The sequence below is a fragment of the Zingiber officinale genome, chromosome 9B, assembly GCF_018446385.1.
Source record: "Zingiber officinale cultivar Zhangliang chromosome 9B, Zo_v1.1, whole genome shotgun sequence".
Classification (NCBI taxonomy): domain Eukaryota; kingdom Viridiplantae; phylum Streptophyta; class Magnoliopsida; order Zingiberales; family Zingiberaceae; genus Zingiber; species Zingiber officinale.
Genome location: NC_056003.1, coordinates 117,118,355 through 117,139,023, shown reverse-complemented (window position 1 = coordinate 117,139,023; position 20,669 = coordinate 117,118,355). Strand labels below are relative to the sequence as shown.

General features: G+C 37.5%; 2 protein-coding genes across 3 annotated transcripts; both read left to right on the top strand.

Moving 5' to 3' along the window:
* Nucleotides 1-2,867: 2,867 nt before the first annotated feature.
* On the top strand, nt 2,868-17,377 carry LOC122023937. Its single transcript, XM_042582380.1, has 14 exons — nt 2,868-3,138; nt 3,232-3,329; nt 3,405-3,491; nt 3,610-3,763; nt 3,841-4,137; nt 8,944-9,086; nt 9,161-9,352; nt 9,426-9,516; nt 9,634-9,799; nt 10,260-10,376; nt 10,461-10,557; nt 10,769-10,881; nt 10,996-11,084; nt 17,188-17,377. Exons 1-13 carry the CDS (start codon nt 3,010-3,012, stop codon nt 11,028-11,030), a joined length of 1,719 nt encoding a protein of 572 aa, XP_042438314.1. The 5' UTR covers nt 2,868-3,009; the 3' UTR covers nt 11,031-11,084; nt 17,188-17,377.
* LOC122023939 (WAT1-related protein At1g21890-like) lies at nt 11,491-18,962 on the top strand. 2 transcript variants are annotated; one of them, XM_042582381.1, is made up of 7 exons: nt 11,491-12,112; nt 17,432-17,494; nt 17,590-17,706; nt 17,793-18,030; nt 18,120-18,278; nt 18,366-18,517; nt 18,582-18,962. In XM_042582381.1, exons 1-7 carry the CDS (start codon nt 11,889-11,891, stop codon nt 18,775-18,777), a joined length of 1,149 nt encoding a protein of 382 aa, XP_042438315.1. In that variant the 5' UTR covers nt 11,491-11,888; the 3' UTR covers nt 18,778-18,962. The 2 variants fall into 2 exon arrangements, with proteins under 2 accessions (XP_042438315.1, XP_042438316.1); XM_042582382.1 differs by lacking the exon at nt 11,491-12,112 and adding an exon at nt 16,373-16,633.
* The last annotated feature ends 1,707 nt before the right edge of the window (nt 18,963-20,669 follow it).

The window sequence follows — 20,669 nt, the reverse complement described above, 5'->3', positions numbered from 1 at the left end:
AGTTTGAACCAAATTGAGATTTTAAAGGAACAATCTAGTCTAGTTAAGTCAACTAATACTTTGAACTAGACCATAGGTCTGATTGGGCCAATCTAATCTGATTAACGAACATTTTTGAATCAAACTGGTTCTGATTTGGACCAATCTAGTCTAGTTGAACCAAACCAACAATTTGACCAGACCTAAGTTTGATTGTAACAGACTGGTGCAAACCAATTGAACCAGACTATTTATATAAAAAATTAAATGAGACTTCTATTTAATTGATTAAAAACTAATAAATCTATTAAACTTACACTGTGAGAGTTTCTCACGTACTTTTTTTTTGTTTGATTAAAAAAAACAATCTTTTCTTTTTGCTACTATACTTCGTTAGTTTAATCGATTATATAATTTTTAATCGATTAAACTTCTTCTTCCATCACGACAAACAACACACATGGTGGCCAACTGATTGTTGACCTTCCAATGCAGTCGTCGAAACGACACAGCCATCTCTAGATGTAGTCATTGGCGCGCAACACAATCGTCGATGCACGATGTGGTCACCAGTGCGCTTCACGATCGCCAGCTCCAGCGGTTATCGTGAGATGCTCGCAGGTTCAGAAGGAAATCGCCTACACGAAATTGCGATTTCCAAGCGACGGGTTTCACACAATATAGAACCTCATTGCTCTGATACCTTTATTAGTTCTAAAGCATGAAAAATACAGAAAACAAAATCTATAAACTGCAAAAACTTATAGTGCTCTTAGAGAAGAAATTTGAGAAGCAATAAAAAAATAACTCGCCGTCGGAAGAGCGATATGAACGAATAGACAAATTTTTCAAAGTTCACAAACTAAATCCCAACCCGATGGTAATGGACGAACCAAAACTTATGTTCTTCTCAGCAACCCTTCTCTCTCTTTTGCGCGCACACACACAAACCTTGCACAGAGATCGCACACGGGATGAATCCTTTCTCTTTGACCTTGTACAAACTTCACACACAACTTATCTCCTCTCGCTTCTTGGACCTTGTACCTAATTTTATAGGAGGAAGATAACTCTTCTTGTTCTTCTATTACCCTTTCATCTTCTTAATTCTAACAGTCAATTCACCTCCTCCCTTCAAGTTGAGTCGGAGCATCTAGTGTATAGTCAATTCACATCCTTTCTATAAGCTGACTCGGAGCATTTAGTAGAACCTTGATCTGGTTCGAGATTGGGGGATGGGCAGATTTCTTGCATAACCGCCGTTAAGTACCGTGTCACATCCAAGGCTACTTTTGGTTGGGTGTAATATAATCTAGTTTGTAATGTAATCAAATTTGTAATGTAATGTAATGTAATCTTGATTACATTACTACGTTTGGTAATGTAATGTATGTAATCTTTGATTACAAAGGTGATTACATTATTTTGTTTGGTGTCCATTATTTTTTATAAGGAATGTAATTCATATTATTATAAAATGACAAAAATATCCTGTGACCTCTATCGGCGGTCGCCACACCTCTGTCGGAATTTACGGCAGCCATCGACAACCAGCTGCCGCCGCCACCGTCGGTCGCCGCAGCAGGCCACCGTCTTCGCTAATCGACGGCGATGGGCGACGGCAGGCGGGCAACGACCAGCGGGCAACGGTGGCAGAGGCGGACGGCGATCGACGGCCGGCGATCGACGGCCGGCAATTGGCAGCGGCGGTGGCAGCCAATTGTCGGTGACAACCATCGGCGACCGGCGGCGGCGGCCGGCGACCGACAACGGCCGGCAGCGACCGGCAGCGACCGGCGGCGGACGACGACCGGCAGCAACCGGCGACCGACGGCGGTCGACAACAGACTAGGGGTATATTCGGCATTTAAACTTTGGTGAAACAATGACCTAGTAATGTAATCGGATTACATAGCATTTGCTTTGTAATCCAGATTACAAATTTTCACTACCTTTTGTAATCCAGATTACATTACATTACAAGTTTTAAATCAAACCAAACAAAATAATCGACTTTGTAATGTAATCTGGATTACATTACAAGGTAGATTACAGGCTACCAAACGCAGCCCAAGTTACGTTTAAAACTCGAATGCGATTCAGACTCACTCGACTTGAACTCAATTGGAGTTGAACTTGACTTCCTCGTGAGGGCTAGCACGAATTTATTGTTGAGGAAACCGCATGGCCGCTGTTATCTCTGCCACATCAAATCCTAATAAAATTCAAGTTCTCTACCGCACATAACACGTGACGTAATAAAAAAATTTCATCATTTTTTTTTAAATTTTACGTTAGCCTCTATCAAGAGAGTAGAGAAAACTTTGTTGGGTATCAACTTTTAGAAAGTTATAAAAAAATAATAAAATAATCTATTAAATATTATCTTTATTTTATTTTATATTGGTAAATATGAAATACTTGCCAATTATTTGTTTTATTTTGATGCATAATTTACTTTCCTCCCTTCCATAAATTCATTAAAATAATACGCCATAAATTTAATTGGTCAGTGCCTTCCTATATTAAAGATAATTATTTAATTAAAAAAATCATTTGTTTTCTCTTGTGTATTAATTTTTATTATTTATTTAATTAAAAAAAATGCGTTTCCTCAGCAGCGACCTTTGGTGAGCGGACCGCGGGCCCCACTTTTTTCAATGGCAGCTCCACCCAACGTCCTCCATCTTAACGCCGTTAACGGTCGAACGCGCCGAGTGAGGAAACGACCCGACGCCTAACCGTCGCATGATTACTCAAGATCGTACCCTTGTTATCATTGGCTTAACTGTGGGTCGTACGCCAGTGCGGACGAAGTCTGCACGGCTTCTGCGTGCGCAAACAATTTAAGTTACGCGAAGGAACATGAACATCCCCCCTTCGCCCCCAAAATTAGGGCGGCGCCATTTAAAACTGGAGCTCGATGCATTCGCCAGCCAGCGCGAGCAGATCTCTCCCTCCCATTTCAAATACCCTCTCGAGTCTCGATCTGGACCCTTCTTCCACCTTCCGTCCACCGTCTCCGATTCAATGGCCGTGCCCCAGAGCTCCCCTGCCGACGAAAGCCTCGCTGCTGGAGAACACAACCGGCCGGCCGAGGCGTCTGCGGCCTCACCCGACCGCGTGGACAATCCCGAAAAGGGGAAGACTTGCCACCAGGTGCTCCGAGAACGCTCGCGGAATGATGATCTCTGTTCTTATTCTGACCCCGGGTTAATCGATCGTGTTTCGTGTTTTTGGTAATACTCGCAGTGCCGACAGAAGAGGACGGAATTCTCAGCGCCGTGCAGGCAGATTCGGAGGGGTAAACCTTGCCCCATAAAGTATTGTCATAAATGCCTCGTCAATAGGTTCGTGGATGTTTTAGCCTTTGAAACCTTGGTTTGGGTCAGTGGTCAGTGATGGCGGTGATTTTGGTATTTCAGGTACGGGGAGAAACCTGAAGATGTTTCTTCGCTGGACAGTTGGATTTGCCCCAAGTGCCGTGGCGATTGCAACTGTAGCTGTTGCATGTAATTTATATACTAGCATGGCAGACAGTCTCAAATAAATATATTACCATTACTGGCCATATAGATTATATGGTATTTCCTTCCCTTGCTTTAAAAATTCTGTTTTTGGGTTTTATAGGAAAAAGAAGGGTCAACGACCAACAGGAATATTGATCCACAAAGCAAAGGCTATTGGATTTGCTTCAGTCCATGAATTGCTATTTAAGCAGGGACCTGATGGTCTAAATGCTCCAAATGGATCAAGTAGTTCAAAAACAGGACCCCCTGAGAAGGTGCAACATCATCCTCTAATTTTGATGTTTTTATTCATTCGATTGTATTGGTTAACAGTTAGCATTTGGTTTTGAAGTCGTTGATGACTCATAAAAGGAGCCATGAAGAAGAGAATTGCCTTATTGAACTAAGGGATCCTGAATCTTTTAGTTCTGATGATAAAAACATTGAATCATCTGCACAAAAGGAGAAGAAAAGAACATCAAAGAAAAAAAGGCACAAAGAGTCTGTCTCTATGGATAATTCTGATGGTAAAGCAGAGATTATGATTCCTCAGGGTCAATTGTTAACAGAGGTTGCAGGGTCTGAATGGGCAGTTGAGGATGTTGGAGCAGCTTTGCAGTTTTTGGAATTCTGCAACGCCTTCTCAGAGGTATGTTGCTGTATCACCAATGTGGTACTGTAGTATATCATCATGTTAAACAAAAATTACTTTAATAGTGCCTTTGTTGCATGTTCTACTCAGCTACTTTTCAGATATATTCGTCTGGCTGAAACTTCTTTTGCGATATTTATTAGGAGCTAAAAATGATTCTTGCTCAATGGTTGTACAGATTTAGGTCACTCAATGGTTGTTCTAGGCTGCTCAAGTTTTATTTGGAAATCTGATCATTTTTTTAAAGTGTTTTGATGAAATTAAATTTGATAATACAATATGTTTGTTAATGTATCATAATAATCATAACTGTGCCACTAACTATGTTTCTTTAGTGTGGTTATGACAAGCTATTTAGTAATTAAATCTAAGTTTCTTTGGTGCTTATAGTTTGCAAATGATATCTTTCTATCTTTTCTGCTGATGTGAGTATTTAAGTTAAGTTTTCCTACTCTCATTTTACTCATCTTTGTTATTGCCATCATTCACCTTAGATTTGTCATATGAATCCTCTTTTGCTATTGCTTTTCTACTCTTTTCTTTTTTTTTAATGATTAGGAGCTCTATTACCCAGACTCTCCCTTGCCCCCTCCTATACCATATCAACCTTGACATGTCATGGGATGGGTATGAAACATGAATTTGATGAGCCAGACTCATCTAACTAAGAAGAAATAGAAAGTGGGAGGAAGCAGATCTAGGCAAGGACACATACCTCTTTGTATGTTGCATGCGTCGTATGGGGGGAGGGAAGGGGCATTGTAGCTAGCTTGTGTTGCATGGGGAAAGGAGGGTTATCATAGGAGAGGCTCGCATTGTAGGTAGTGTCCTGCAAGGAGGATTGTGTTGTGGGTGATATCTTCTGGGAGGGTGGCATTGCATAGGGAGGGAGAGGAACATATGTTGGGCAATGCTGGTAGAGTTGAAAATTAGGGAAAATAAGTTTAGAAAATATATAAGATATATTATAATTTATATTAATGGAGCAAATATCTCATCTATTATCTTTGTTATTAAGAAATTATTAAATGTAAGTTAACATATCTATTTTAGCTATATTGGTTGTATCCCTGTACTGATGTTAAAATTCTTTTTTGATGAATCTCTATTTCCCCTCTTTGAGAAAAATCACATTTCCGACAGTGTGGATGCTTTACTGGTATTAGATACTAGCATCCGTGTTTGAAGAATGTAGGTCAGGAGAAGGAACACAGAAATGAAAGGAAGACCTTTGGGTGCAAATATAAATTCAAGTGGAACTATCTAATGTTCTTGGTGACTTTTTTCCTATCCTATGTGAGTTGTACTTGAGTATGTGACTTAGAAGGAAACAAAAATAGCTATAATTGTTATAATTTGTTGTCAATTAGGCATATTCTCATTCCACATCTTAGCCACCAGATTCAACTTTCCAATTCTTCCTAAGTTGTCACCATCTTAAATATTGATGTCTTGAAGGGCCACTCAAGCACCACATATTTGAATTAACACTAACAAGACACCATGATAGAAACAATATAACCGTCGCCAACACATTAACACCGAATCTTAACACAAGAGCAAAACAAGATCGATAAAAGTTGCCCCCTCCGGCACGGTGCGGTGGTAAAGTGGTGGGGCCCATTCGCATGCAGCAAAGGTTCAAATCTCATGCTGGACGTTTCCGAATGCCCGCAAAGTGGTGACGTTGGTTCCTCTCCGTGACTCATCTGTGCTTTCTGGATTTACTTTATGGGCGATTTGTGGGGCCGAGCCGTCCACCTTCAGGAATAGTCAGATCGCAAGAGATGGAGACATGGATTACCAAAAACGAAAAGAACGATAAAAGTTGATTCAATCTAAGCGTATGTATTTATTGATTCTAAGTTTATAAAATATGGTAGCATAAATAGCATGATATTTGGACAAGCACTTTTGCTCGCATACAAAAAAAAAAATCTCAATCCTTCCTAGTAGGGTTTTAGGATTGTACTCCTATTGGGAAACGAGATGAGGTCTATGAGTTCGACTTTAAGATCTGAATGTGGAATCATAAAATTCTACTATCGGATCAAAATAAATTTATATTTACATTTGACATTTATAATTATTACATGTATTAACTTTTATATATATAATAATAGTAATGTGATCATTTTCTACTTATATCATTCAAATATCATGAAGCATAATTAAAACTATTTATATATTAAATGTATGAACAACGCAATATAATTCGTGGGTTGTTGTATTCTAATGTCGGAAGTACAACTTCTATAGGATGAGCGATGAATGATAATTATTCAAATGATGACAATAACATAGATAAAAAGGTTATTTTCTAATTAGGAGTTACAAGGAAGCACCAAGGCAGGCGAGCGGGGAGAGCAATTTGGAACCTAAGTCAAGGACGTAAATGCTACAAGTGAGCGATGCCAATCCAAATGGCCAAGCTTGAGGGACAAACAAGAACCACATAAATGACACCAAAGAGCATTCAAAAGACCACATGGTCAGACCACCCCAAAGGGATGCGTCAAGGACAACATCCATCAAGAGAACACAAATCAAACACAATTTCACTCCAAACACCGCATGACAATTGGAGGGAAAGTCATGTTTGGAACAATGCTCATTTGCCTTGGGAACCAAGCACGTAGCACAAGCAATATCCACAAGGATGCGTTAAGGATAACATCCATCAAGAGCACGAATCAAACACATTTTCACTCCAAACGCCACATGGCAATCGGAGGGAAAGTCATGTTTGAAACATGCTCATTTGCCTTGGGAACCAAGAACGTAGCACAAGCAACACCCACAGCCCGAAAACACGACATGAGTGTCACAGGCGAAAGATAAAATATCTAAAAGACGACACAATTGATCACATGATGGCAAGATACCCATCAAGGCATAGGAGTACACAACAACTCACATGACGCCGCGAACATTCAACTTGATGCTCACCACCTAGACGCACTCATCAGATATGAGAGTAATCGGGCTCCGGAGCAATCCAAACCAAAAACACCACTGAGCATGAAAAAATTTAAATATTTGATACTAAAAGTTTGTCTGCTTTCAACAAAAGTCAAGTTTTAAACTTTCTAAGAAAGTAAATTTATTTAATAAGTCAAGGTTTTTGGGATTAAGATCTTATGTAGGAAGAGTAAGGAGGCATAGGATTGGATTATGGATTTGTAAGATCCTAGTCCAATTCAAATTCTACCTAAGACCGGGATCATTTAAGCCAATTTGAGTCATAAAATCACAAGATCCTATAGTTTGGATCACAATTTTAGGCTCGTCTCTCAACATTAACGAGGAAAACTAGCAAAATTTGATCTTATGCATTCTACGAAAAAGCACTTTTCGAAGTGAACATCTTCAATTCTACAAGTAGTCTTGTTTTTTAATAGTCTTCACAAGTATTGTGAGGCATTATTGCAATCCCTATTTGCAAAGACGTAACCTTGTGAAACTTGAAGTTAAAATCTTTAGAAGGGATGTCGTCGCATTCATCACACTAGCATTCTCACAAGTGTAGGCTCGTGAGCACCGTTTGTTTGACCATTGAAATCTTACTAGAAAAAGGTCTATTTCCATTCTCTATTGCTTCATTGAAAACCCACGGCGGTTTAGAGTGGTCATGTTCTTCTTAATGCCCCACCCTAGTCAAGGCCAACTAATCTACACACTCGAAGCATCTCAATGAGATTGTGTATGATCCATAGACGACACTTCTTGATCACAAAGGGAAGTCCTCTACATCCTTCTATCAGACACTTGTTTTTGCTCATTTGAACTTTGCCAATTGAGCTCATTGCATACATTACCCATATCTATTTGATCGGTGCTACTTCACGTGTTAGTGGCATCTACAACCATCTCTATGGCAACTGACTATAGATGGAACACATTAAAACTTTTTGGAAGGGGAGGTCCATGTAGAGTAAATTTTCATGTCTTCTTCTAAATTTGGATTTAGATTAAATTTCATCGAAGACAAAAATTGTGGTTATTCCTGTTTTTTAGATATATGATGTATTAATTGTCTTTGACATAGATATATATGCTATGTTAGCATCCTTGGTATGTGCAAATATTCTATCTTCAAAAGTTTACATGGGTAACATAGAAAATCCTGAGGTAAAAGGAGAAATGCTAAATGAAGCAAGACAATTGTACTGTTCTGATACATTTGTCAATATGGAAAAATGGCAATAGTCATACTGTAGTATGTTATATTGTTTAAAATTGCTGATAACTTTTGAATGAGATTTGGTACTTAAAGACTGTCAACATGCCTCAAATTGCATTTTTGTGTAGAACATAAGAAGTCTGCTATATTGATTTGGCATTTAAAATATTTTACTTATGATATTATTCGCTTCATTTTACTTAAATACCTTCTCATTTAGAATATTTCATCGGTTGGTACCCTCCGTCAATCGGTTTTGATCAGACAGTCATACTTTCTTTCCTCACGATTAGACTGACTCCATTGTTGCACTAAATGCTGAACACTGATTTGAACTTTGAATTACCTCCATGTTTGAACCTGAATTTTGTTTGTTTGTTTGTTTGTTTTTTGTGCGCAGGGATTAATTTGTATTTTCTATCTTAAGCAGGATAAAAAATTTAATATGTCAAACTTTTTTAGCAAAAAACAAATGCCAATCATATTCTTGACTCCTTAGTGTGGGTTATTAATTTATACCTAATTTGTTTATTGCTTCACTGTTTGCCTGAAGTGGAATGTTTTATTCAAACTATATGATTTATCTTGGTTTCTGATTTAATGAAATTTCCATCCTTTAGGTACTTGATATAAACAAAGGCGAACCTGAAAGTGTTCTTCACGAACTTGCAAGAGGATCTGTTGGGCGCAGAGGACAATATTCCTCTACAGCAAAGTTCCATGTGAAATTACTGTCATTTATACAAAATTGCAAGGGTGATAGGTGTGCTCATCTTCCCTAACTTTGTCCAAAAATGTTTGTATTTTGCCTGCTGTTTTTTATTTTTAATTTGATAGGTCTGTCTCAAATTCAACAATGAATGAAGACGAATGGTTGCAATTAGTTATCGAATGTTTAAATGAATCTGACTGTGACTGGAAGACCACTCTAGAGGCTCTGGATGAGGTTTCTTTGGAATATGATAGTTGGATTCCATCGGATAAGCTCAGACTCTTGAATCTTCTTTGTGATAGGACGCTAGAGACCAAGTACGAACTAATGTCTCAGTGTTATGAATATGTTCAATTACTTGTTCAGATGATCATTAATTAATCTTTTTAGGGAATTGCGGGATTGGATTGATGTAGAGAATCAAAAATACATTGAAAGGAAAAAGGAGGCCAAAGGAACAATTGTTTCAGCTAAAAAGAAGGTAGGTTGTCCAAAATAATAATGTAGGTTTTCTGCAGGAAAAGTGTCTCAAGGGAAAATCCTTGAAAAGTTAATTACTTGCTTGATATTTAGTTACTGAACTGCAGATTTTCTGCAGGAAAAGGATTTAACAAAAAAACTGAAGGATGAAATGGCCAAAGCAACACTTTCTTTGGATGCGCCTTTTTCTATTGAGGACCATGAAAATCTTATGTCACAGATAAGAGCTGAGAGAGAGAAAGCACACGCTGAGAAGCAAGAGATAATGGAACAATTGCCCAAAAGTATGCCTTTATATCGATGCAAATTTGTTCTTTGTTTACATATTATCATAGTAGCCATTCATGATCCAGCTTTCCTATCGATGTTGATTGAATGACATCTATTCTTCAATTATGATGATAGACTTCTACATATATGTAAGAAGTTTCTAGTACTATGAGCGAGTCATTCACCATTTCTCAGCACCAAGATTTAGTTGCATTATAGATGATTTCAAGCCTCGTTATTGTTGGATATTTCAACATAGATGTTCAAATAGTATCTGTATTTATTTCTCATGAAGAAGTTCTCTTTCAAGACACAAAACCATTATTATTAGCAACCTGCAAGATACCATTTTTAGGTTTTGTGACTCACTAGGCAGTTCTACCATAAACTCTTTACGACTTATTGTTGTCACATCTCTTTTTCTTGCTTCCTTTGGCATTGCCTTCACAGTAACATTCTTGATCTTTAAAACAGATTTAGATAGCATATGTCGACATGCTGTCCGGACGGACTCTATATATTTGGAAGGAGAGGGACATGTGTATTGGAAACTGGGAAGCTATTATGGTGGCTTCAAAATCTTACACCAAGGTTTCTCTTTTCCGAATTACCATGTCACAACCTTCTACCTGTTCTTGTAGGGCAATGTTGATAAGTGCTTCTATTCTTTTGCAGTTTTACGAAGCTGGGACTCGGTGATACTCGAGGATAAATGGTACGCATATGGAGAAGACGAAGGGAAATCAATTGAGAGAGATATTTCCTCCTTACGGTATGGAAAAAAAAATGCACTATATTTTGTTAGCTTTTGTTTACCTAGTAAAACAACACTATTTTTGGTAAGTCTACAAGTTCAACAATCTGTTTCATCAATTTTATTCTTAAGATCATAATGATTTAGTAACATAACTATAGCAGACTTGGAACTATCTGTTGCATTGATTTGGTCACTTTCCTAAAACACAATTCATTGTACAAAACAGGAAGAAGAAAGTGAAAAGGTCACTGAGGCAAAAATCAATGCAATCGAATCGTGCTGGCGATAATTCATCCAACGATCCACCTTCAAGTTGCTCGGTCATGGAGGGTTATGAAGGTATTTTTTCTCAGGAAAATTTAATAAATGCATCCATCTAATTGTCTTTGGAAAGTTGTTATTAGCCTTAAGACTGGAGGATTTGAGAGCTACCATTGTTTTATTTGCGACTAGGTGCAAGCGGAACCGGGAATTCCGGTACCAAGTGAGAGACGCTAAGCAGTCGACTGATGCAACGATTGGATTCAGCAACCGATCGAGAGGTGAACAAATTTGATCCTTAAACTGATACCGGGAACATTCGATTCTTGTTATTATATATTTCTCATCGAAAGCCTGCTCTTCTTATTCTTTGCCATTGTTTGAACAAGTTGTCAGGCGATTTCTTTCTCATTGTCATAGAAAAAAGGATCAACTGATCCTTAAAGTTATTTTCATAGCACAATTTTGATCTCAAGGATATTCGTTTGATTTGGAATTTGAACTTTAGTATTGTTATTATTCCTTTGAGTGATTCTTGGAGTGTTAGTGAATGCCTAAAAACAATAACCAAAATGAAATCACAATTAAATCAAATCAAAAACAAAATAATAATAATAATAATAATCCATTCAAATGCTGCAGAAACCTCTCCGCAGAAAGATATGCAAATAGATCGGTCTGCAGAGGAGGAACACAAACGGAAGAAACAAAAGAAGCACAAATGATCAATTCTCACAAACAGCAACTAAACGCCCATCTCTGATTCCTGTCTCTGAATCCTGATTCCCTCGTAAAACTTCTCTATAAATCGCTCTGCTCTCTGATCAACGCTTGCATCCCCTTCTTCTTCTTCTTCTTCTTCTTCTTCAAACAACATCTCCAAGTCAGCTCCAGCATTTTCGTCCGGCGCCAGTGCCTCGAGTTCGTCTCCGTCGCCCAGGACCGACTCCTCGCCGTCGCCGCCGCATAGCAGGGAGAGGAAGCGGCGGCTCCTTTTCTTTGGCGGGGAGAACTCGTACTCGGCGACGTAGGCGTATCCGTAGATCGACCGCTGCGTCCTCCTGAGGAGGAGCAGCTTGCGGGCGATGGGGCGCCTCGCCCTAGCCACGGGGCTGAGGCCGGCGGCGATGAGGCCCAACGCCTTGCGCACGATCGGGCTCCGCTTCCTCGCCATGGACGGGAGATCCGGCTTGCTGCAGGCCTCATGGGCGTCGGGGGAGGGCTTTAACGAAGGCAGCGGGCGCGGAGAGGAGGAGCTGGAAAGCGAGCTCGAGGTCGGTGGATCTGTTCTTTTGCTCGAGTGCTGCAGGTAGCCGTTAGCTCCGAGTTGTTTATGAGATTTATTTAATTTTCTTGATTAAAATATTTATAATTTCCCTTTATTCTTGATTTATATTTATAATTACGAGAAGGATATTGTCCTGTGCAAGCGCCGACATCCTCGTCTCTTCTCCATTACTCTCTTTGCCCTCGATTTCCTTCCCTCAGCTTCAGTTCCACGGCTCTTCGCACCCCCATTTCTCCTCCTCCTCCTCCATCTCTTTTCCTTCCCTAAACCCGCGCTCGGACCGAAGGTCAGCGCCGAAGCCCGGATGCGCCACCTCCGCCGCCGTCGGAAAGGAAGTCCCTTGCCGTGGCCACCGGTCCGGGGAGCTCATTTTGGGCCTGGCCTCCTGCTCATCATGAACAGATCGCAGAGACCCGCGTCGACGATCACAGAGAAGTTTGCAACAAATTATGTCAGTCCACATTAGGTAAGTGGAGTCGAATAATATCAGGCGATTTGAGCATTCCTTGGTATGTAAGAAAAGGCTACATTTAGGGAATCAAAGTTTCTTGGATGATTCTTTTGTGGGTTTATGATACGCTAGCAATGTGATTATCCTTGTGCACTTGGTGTGAGAAAGGCATCATCCTTCTTCTCCAGAACTGGCATAACCTTGAGAATTCTTGGGCCTTTGTCCACTGTCTCCAATTTCTCTTCATTTACGATGAAAGCAATCTTGCATTTGCACTTTCCAATTTCTCCTCATTTGAAACTTTTGCTCAGAATAGCAAAAGTTATTCGACTACTCAATTTATTCAACTTTTCCAAACACTGTCTAGATAAATGTTGTAGTTAAAAATAAAATAAAATAAAATAAATTTTCTGAGAAAGAACACTTGATGCTAATTTGTTGATGATCTTTAACATGTTTCTTTTATTTTTCTGTACATATTCTTGATGCAAACTAGGTATTCGACAGAGAATCAATTTTATGGTAAATTATCTAATGCATTTGAAATAGAGCAATAAAAAGAAAATCGTTCAATATGTCATTTTCTCACATACGGATATAGTCTAGGAAGTGAGATCATCTGTGGGAGGAACAAGGGAAAATGCTGTGATTATATAATTAAGACTGTTGAATCAAAGCCATACCAACAATGAAAATTTGTGTACATTTCAAGAGTAAGCTTCCAATTGCTAACGAAAGACATGGAAGAGGAAGAGAAAGCTCAATCAAAGAAGGAAGAACAACACTATTGAATAATGAAAAATCAAAAGCTAGTGGAAGAGTAGGATTAGGGCTCGGAAGTGAAGAGGACAACATTTTAAAGTAACCAAGTGAGCATAATCCTTGGTGTCTTTGACTCAGCAAGGCTAGCGAGTTGGCTTGGTTGTTAAGGAAATTTTCACTTTACTCCATAGTTTTTCAAAGTTTCTCTAATTTTAATATTATTATTTATCTTCGATAAACAATATTAAAACATAATTATTATCTTATCTCTTAAATATCAATTTAACTCTCCCTATTATTAATAAAAATGCTTGTATGAACATAAGATGAATTAATAATATTTAAAATATAAAAGGTAAAATAATAATAGAGTATTTTAGTAATCCTTATAAAGTATAAAGATAAAATTATAATAATAAAATTATAAGAATTATTTTTTAAAAAATAGTTTAAATATTAGGAGTCAAATGAAATTTTCTTTATTATTTTTTGAACCATCTACTTGAACTCATTCTACTTGTAACTACCATTCACACTGCTCGTTAACATAGCAAACTCGGAAAAGTGTGAGAACACATGCATCAAGACAATCATCCTAAAGATGCCCTTTAGTTAGTTGATAATGAGAATGTTGAGAATGTTGGAGGAGGATGAAAAAGGATAATGATGAAATGATTCTTCATCCCAAAGATGTCCTTTAGTGAACACCTGCATAATGGTGATGAAAAAGGATAATGTGGGGAGGAGAATGCAGACGTGAGTGTGACCAAATAATGTTGATGCCCATGCAAAGAAGACTGGGCAGCACTGCAAAGAACACTAATGGTGCTTAGAACTTAGTTGAACCATTCATAGATAACAATTTTCGATAATTTGCAGAAGCAGATGATGGACTAAGAATGCATACTTGGTAATCTTTTCCGCATGAAGGTTTAAGCCTTTTCTTCTCCCATTTGATTTGGGAGGGGTTTTGTGCTTTGGTTCTATTCTAGCTTTGGTTCGGTCTTTCTTCGATTGACTCTTTTATGGTGTTTTGTGCTAATGAGTGATAGCTTGTATGACAATGATCTCTAGTTGTGCTAATTATCACCCACAACATATTCGTCAATTAGAATCCTTGCTCATCCTTCTCTCCTTTGTTTCAGCATACCCCCAATCAAAGGTATATGTGTTTGTCAAAGAAAGTAGATATTCATGATACTTAAGGTGGAGGTTGTCGTAGGTACATATGGGTTGGCCTCCTCATGCTCTCTAGGACATTCTCAAGTTCTCTTAGTCACCACCACAAGGAGAACCTTACTGCAAGGAGATGCTTTCTATGAAGATGTGTTCCTAGGTCTCTCAGCCTCATTGTCGGCCTTGGGACCCACACCGAGTGTTGTCGTCCACCTCTACCTATTGATCATGCATTACTGTTACTCCAGTCTTGTTTCATTCTCTCGTTGTCTTTGTGTTGTTCAAATCTCAAGGATTAATGCCTAGGTCTTTCATAAACTATTCTGTTTTATTTCATTTGCGTCTATTATGGGTTTTAGTATTGCCATGTCACCACTAATTTCTTTTGTGCTTTATGTAACAAATGGGGCATAGTATCTCTCTCCAGCCTCATTGTAGCTTGCGAGAGTGTGCTATAGGCATTAGAGTCGTTAGGTAAGTGGAGTGGCTTTAGCCACATTAGGTATATTAGGTTTAGGATTTGTGTTGAATGGTCTAGAATTTACATTAGTATGTGGTATTCTTTTATAACCAATCAATACGATATTTCATTTCCCTAAGTTAGCACCCTCAATGAAATAACACAAGAGAATCATTCTATCCTTTCCCTTCTACTCACTTTAGTTTTCCATGGATTTGTCTTTCTTCTGCACTTTCTATAATTCCTAGGGACAAAGTGAACCCTTAATCACCATATTTTTTCAGAAGCTGAACTTCCTTTGCCAATGCAAGTGTATTGCTTCTTAATTAAGAAAATCATTGACACTCCTATTATCAATATTTTTATATAATATAAGACTCCATCACACAAAGTGCATGTTTCTGAGATCCCAAACATCTCTATTGTATTCTCACTTAAAAAATGTCCAGAATTGTTACATTAATTAGAGGCTTGTTTACTCTGTACATATACAGAATCTGACAGTTGAAGCATCTCATTACATAACAAATCTCTTATATTCCTATTGTCTGAACCTGATCAGCTAATTTGGTACAAGAACCAATAATTTCAAAGTTTTTCTCAGATGTATACAAAGTAGTTTCCAAATAAATCTTTGACATTTCCTTCAGCATTAGTGGAACAATATGCAAAGTTCTTCTGTATATTCAGTCGCGTCTGCACCCCAAAGCCCCAAACAGTTTGCATGGAAAGGATGATTTATACAAGCACTTAGTTTCGCATGTCATGATTGATTCATTCTCTGCGAAGAGAGCTCTATTATTGGTTAGTCATCCATTCTATTGTCCATTTGTTTTCCAAATATTATAGAAAGTAGAATTGTAGAATTGACGGGTAGCCTTCACCACCACATCTTCATTGTAATTGCACATAAAACCTATATCTTTTCAATAGAAACCACTATTATCTGTTTTTGTATATTAATCCACTGCCAATCCAAAAGAAAGGTTGGTCAAAGCTTCATATCATAGATAAAGCTTTCAGAACTTGCAATCCTTAGATGAGCGCAATAACAATGCCCTACTTGTTATCACGTAGAGGATCCCGGACAACCTCATCAGATTGCACTAACTCTTGCTTCCACTGAATGGTTCGTTGAGTTGTCATCAAGCAACATCTATAATTTTTAACACCGAAAGAAATGGAGAAAGTAACAACTCTTTAGGCAATCCCCTTCGTGTAGCTGTTTTTCAAAAGTCCCTATGGTTATCATACACACGGCGACGGAACTGTTGTGTCTTTGAATGGGAACTTTAGTGCAATATTTTTATGGACGAGCATAATGGTAATAAAGACCCCTAAATTATTACACATAAAAGATCATCACTGTAGCTATATGGTCATGGTGTAATACCGTCTTTTTTAGCTATATAAGACTGCATTGAGCTTCATAGCTCTGCACACATTCTAAGCTTGGGGCAAGGAGAGTAGTTCTAGGTAGTTATCGTATAGGGAAATATATCATGGACTTTAGTGACTCTTGGAGGAGTGTAAGGCCATACTTGGCTATGATCTTCTTGCAGTTTGGCTATGCTGGCATGTACATAGTCTCAGTTGCTTCCCTCAAGCGTGGGATGAGCCACTATGTGCTGGTTGTCTATCGAAATGCTGTTGCAGCTGCTATCATTGGTCCATTTGCATTCTGGTTTGAAAGGTCACACTCTTTCCATCTAATAAACATGTTCACCAATTAACTTAATCACTTTATCATATTGCACTAAGAATATATTTTGACTATATCTTACCAATGCTTTTAATTATTTTATCATTTGTAAACTCAACTATCCACCAATCTGTGTGCATGGATATACTTTGGCTCATGTTAAAGGGCCAAACACCAAAATAAAAAGTGAATATGAAGTACGTAAATGAAAGTGCAAGTCTTTTGCTCATATAGAGTGTCTATCTAACATGTGCTAACAAAGGATGTAAGGCAGATAGTAGCTTTTCCTTTCCATTTTTCACTGTTCCCTGGAGTGTCGTATCTTTGTTTTTGTGTGGTAGGATTTATTGTTTTAACTTCGACAGCCTTCTTCTCAAATTTGAAAACGAAGAACTTTGAATATGCTTTGTCTGCTGCCTTTTCCTTGATTAGTAACTCTGACAAAAGACTTGTAGGCCCAACACATGCTTGTTGAGTGTGCCTAATGATTCCTTCTTTTTTAATATGTTGTCTGAGTAAGGATCACATGATTTAGTATCTCTCAGGGTCTGTTTACCTGAGTGGATGGATAGGAGGGGAAAAAAGGAGATGAAGAGGAACAACAATAAAATTATTAAACATGCTACAATTCCACACTCAAACTCAGAGAAATGGCACAATTTCAGTTTTTCATGTTTTCATTTGTTGCAAAATAGATGAGGTAGATTCTATCAAAGATTGCTGTTCTTTTCAAGCATTAGAAGGGAATTTTATCCAGGACTAACTTTTGGTTTGAATGTTTCGAAACAGGAAAGGTAGGCCAAAGATGACACTTCAGATATTCCTCAAAATTGTGGCTCTTGCTTTGCTTGAGTAATGATATATTTACCTCTAGCTAATTCAAGTTTGTATGATCATTCTAAAACTGTCTTCTTATACGATGGGAATATTTGATGAACTTGATCCAGACCAGTTCTCGACCAAAACTTCTACTACTTGGGAACCAAGTACACATCAGCAAGCTTCTCTTCTGCTCTTTATAACGTGCTGCCAGCGATCACATTTATAAATGCCCTTATTTTAAGGTGAAAACTTAGTCTGCAATATCTCAAATACTATCAATCCGCACCTATGTAATATTCACTTTTTTTTTGTGTGTTTGTGTGATCAGAATGGAGAAGGTAGACGTTAAGAAGCGACACAGTCAAGCAAAGATTATTGGAACACTGGTTACCGTTGTTGGTGCTCTGGTTATGATATTATACAAAGGTCCTATTGTTGAGTTTATATGGAACAGGGGACGGAGCCACCATACGGAAGTTGCTAGTCAGGATGAAACCCATTGGCTCATTGGCACATTCATGCTGTTGTTCAGCTGCTTCTGTTGGTCTTTATTCTTCATTCTACAAGTAAAGTGCTATTGCATCTCAAAGCTAAACTAGACACTTTACTTGAACACCTAATTAATTCGTGATGACTGATTCATGACTGTTTGCAGTCGAACACCTTAAAATCTTATCCCGCAGAGCTCTCCTTGAGCTTCCTAATTTGCGTCATGGGCACACTACTCGCCAGTTCAGTCGCACTCATCCTCGATCCTGGTGTGAAACCTTGGATGATAGGATTTGACACAAGGCTTGTTGCCGCAATCTACTCCGTAAGATGCTCGTTATTGTATTTTGGCAACCATATGGCTTAAACTTGTATGAACTTTCTCACGCTATTTATTACCTCCCGCGCGAAGGGTATAATGTGCACAGGACTAGCATATTATTTGCAAGCTGTAGTGGTGAAGGAGAGAGGGCCTGTCTTTGTTACTGCCTTTAGCCCTCTCTGCATGATCATAGTGACTGTGATGGGCTCCATCATTCTTGCAGAGGAAATGTCTTTAGGAAGGTAATAGATCTTTTGCTCATTCCGGTTTCCTACAATGGAAACTAACTTTGCTTCGTCTTGGTAGGTTGATCGGCGCAGTTGTTATAGTGATTGGCCTTTACTCTCTTATATGGGGGAAGAGCAATGATCACATGAACCAATCCCCTAAAACCGGCGAAAAGCAAGCTCTGGAGCTACCGAAGACCACGAACGATGACATGATATCCAACTCCATCGATTGCATCTCCATCCAAAGCATCTCGTCGGCAAAGAAACCTTGAGTAATTAACTTGGGCAAGACTTGCCATTGGTTTTCGATTGTGTTGTGTATGAACCACCATCAACTATGATTGTAGAAGTGTTTTCTTGCAAGCAACTGAGGATGCTTGTCCTCAGCGGTTGCTACCAATAAGTAGTGTTAATCTTATGCATGATCTAATGCCATTATCTTTGCTGTGTTCCTCAACTTTCTTTTCTGCTGTCAAAGGGCTATCCAACACAATAATTCCCTACTGCTTTAATTCAACTTTGTTTTGCATTGTGCACTGCTACACTGACTGAAGAATCTTGAAGTTGCTTTACTTTTACGATGGCAGTTGGATTTGATGTTATGTCTAATTAGCCATAGCTGAGCTGAGAAGATGCAACCGACAATAATAATTAAGTCTTTATAGTTTATTCTACTAAGCAGAGTCACTATGAATGTCATATATAGGATTATATTCTGACCTATTTTATTATATATATTTAAATAAATTTTATTATATGTTATCATTAATAATTAAGTTTTTTTCTTTTATTAATATACATATTTGTTATAGTCTCACGTAAATTAATTGAGATATTTATTAAATCTAAGTATGTATTTATAACATCTTAAATATGTCTTTCTTATTCCTCCTCATAAGTCTACACTTCTACTATAACATCTTCATCTTTGTGATTCTAATCTTCTATTTATGTGATTATTCCATACAGTAATATTCAACTTCATATATTATACCAGGGTCTAATCGTCATTTTATTAAAAAGAAAATTAAAATTTAAAGAAATCTTATGAACCCTTTTCCATTTTAACAATTCTATTGATATTTTATGTAAAATGTCTCTATCACCCTTTGTAAGATATTGCCATCATTTTCTTTTTCCTAAAGGAAAAAAAGGTTTGAAAGAGAAAAGAGATATTTATGTGGGATAAAGGCAAAGTAACACTTTGATTATTGTAGGTCCAGTAAGATTGTGACCATAAATAATGCCTATGATTACTTTGTTTTCTAGTTTATAAAATATGTGGCTAAAATCCTTTAAATTATAGGACGGAAAATCCATTGAGTGCGAAAATTATAGTTCAATAAATTGGTTCATATCTAATAATATCCAATTTAACCCATTTAAGAGCAAAAATATATATATATATATATATATATATATATATATATATAGTCTTGATCTCCTACGTGACATGCACACAGTGCACGACTGTGCACGTCGCGCAGGAGATCAAGCTTTGTTTTTTTTTTAATTTTTTTATTTTTTAATATTTTAAATTAAAAAAATTAACATTTCTTTATATAAATTTTTAATACATTAATATATCCCCTCAACATATTACAATACTCAATAAAATACTTAAATTAATTTTATTTTAACTTTCTTTAAAAACCAAACACTATAATCTAATTAGGAAACCTGAACCCCAGAGGTAAAATCTAAAAAACAAAATAGTTTTGATATTATAACCTAAAACCTGAACCCTAAGGTAAAATCTAAAAAAAATGACTTTGATACTATAACCCAAAGTCTGAATCCTAAATAGCTTTGATACTATAACTCAAAGCCTAAATCCTAAAATTAAAATTTTTAAAAAATATTTTAATTATTTTTTAATTCAAAAATTAAAAACAAATAATTAAAAAAACAAAAACAAATAAAAAAAAATTAAAACTAGTTGAATCCTGCACGCGCACAGTTATGTACTGTACAGATGCGCAAGGATATATATATATATATATTTCTAAAACTGCCATCAATATGGAATGTCAGAGAAGAATCTTACACAGAGTGCAAATGAATCGAGCTCGTTCTCAAATTGTTCGAGTAGCTCGAAAAATATTTGATTTGTAGTTGATCATGTTTAGTAATTTTCTCGAGTTGAATTTGAATCCATAATATT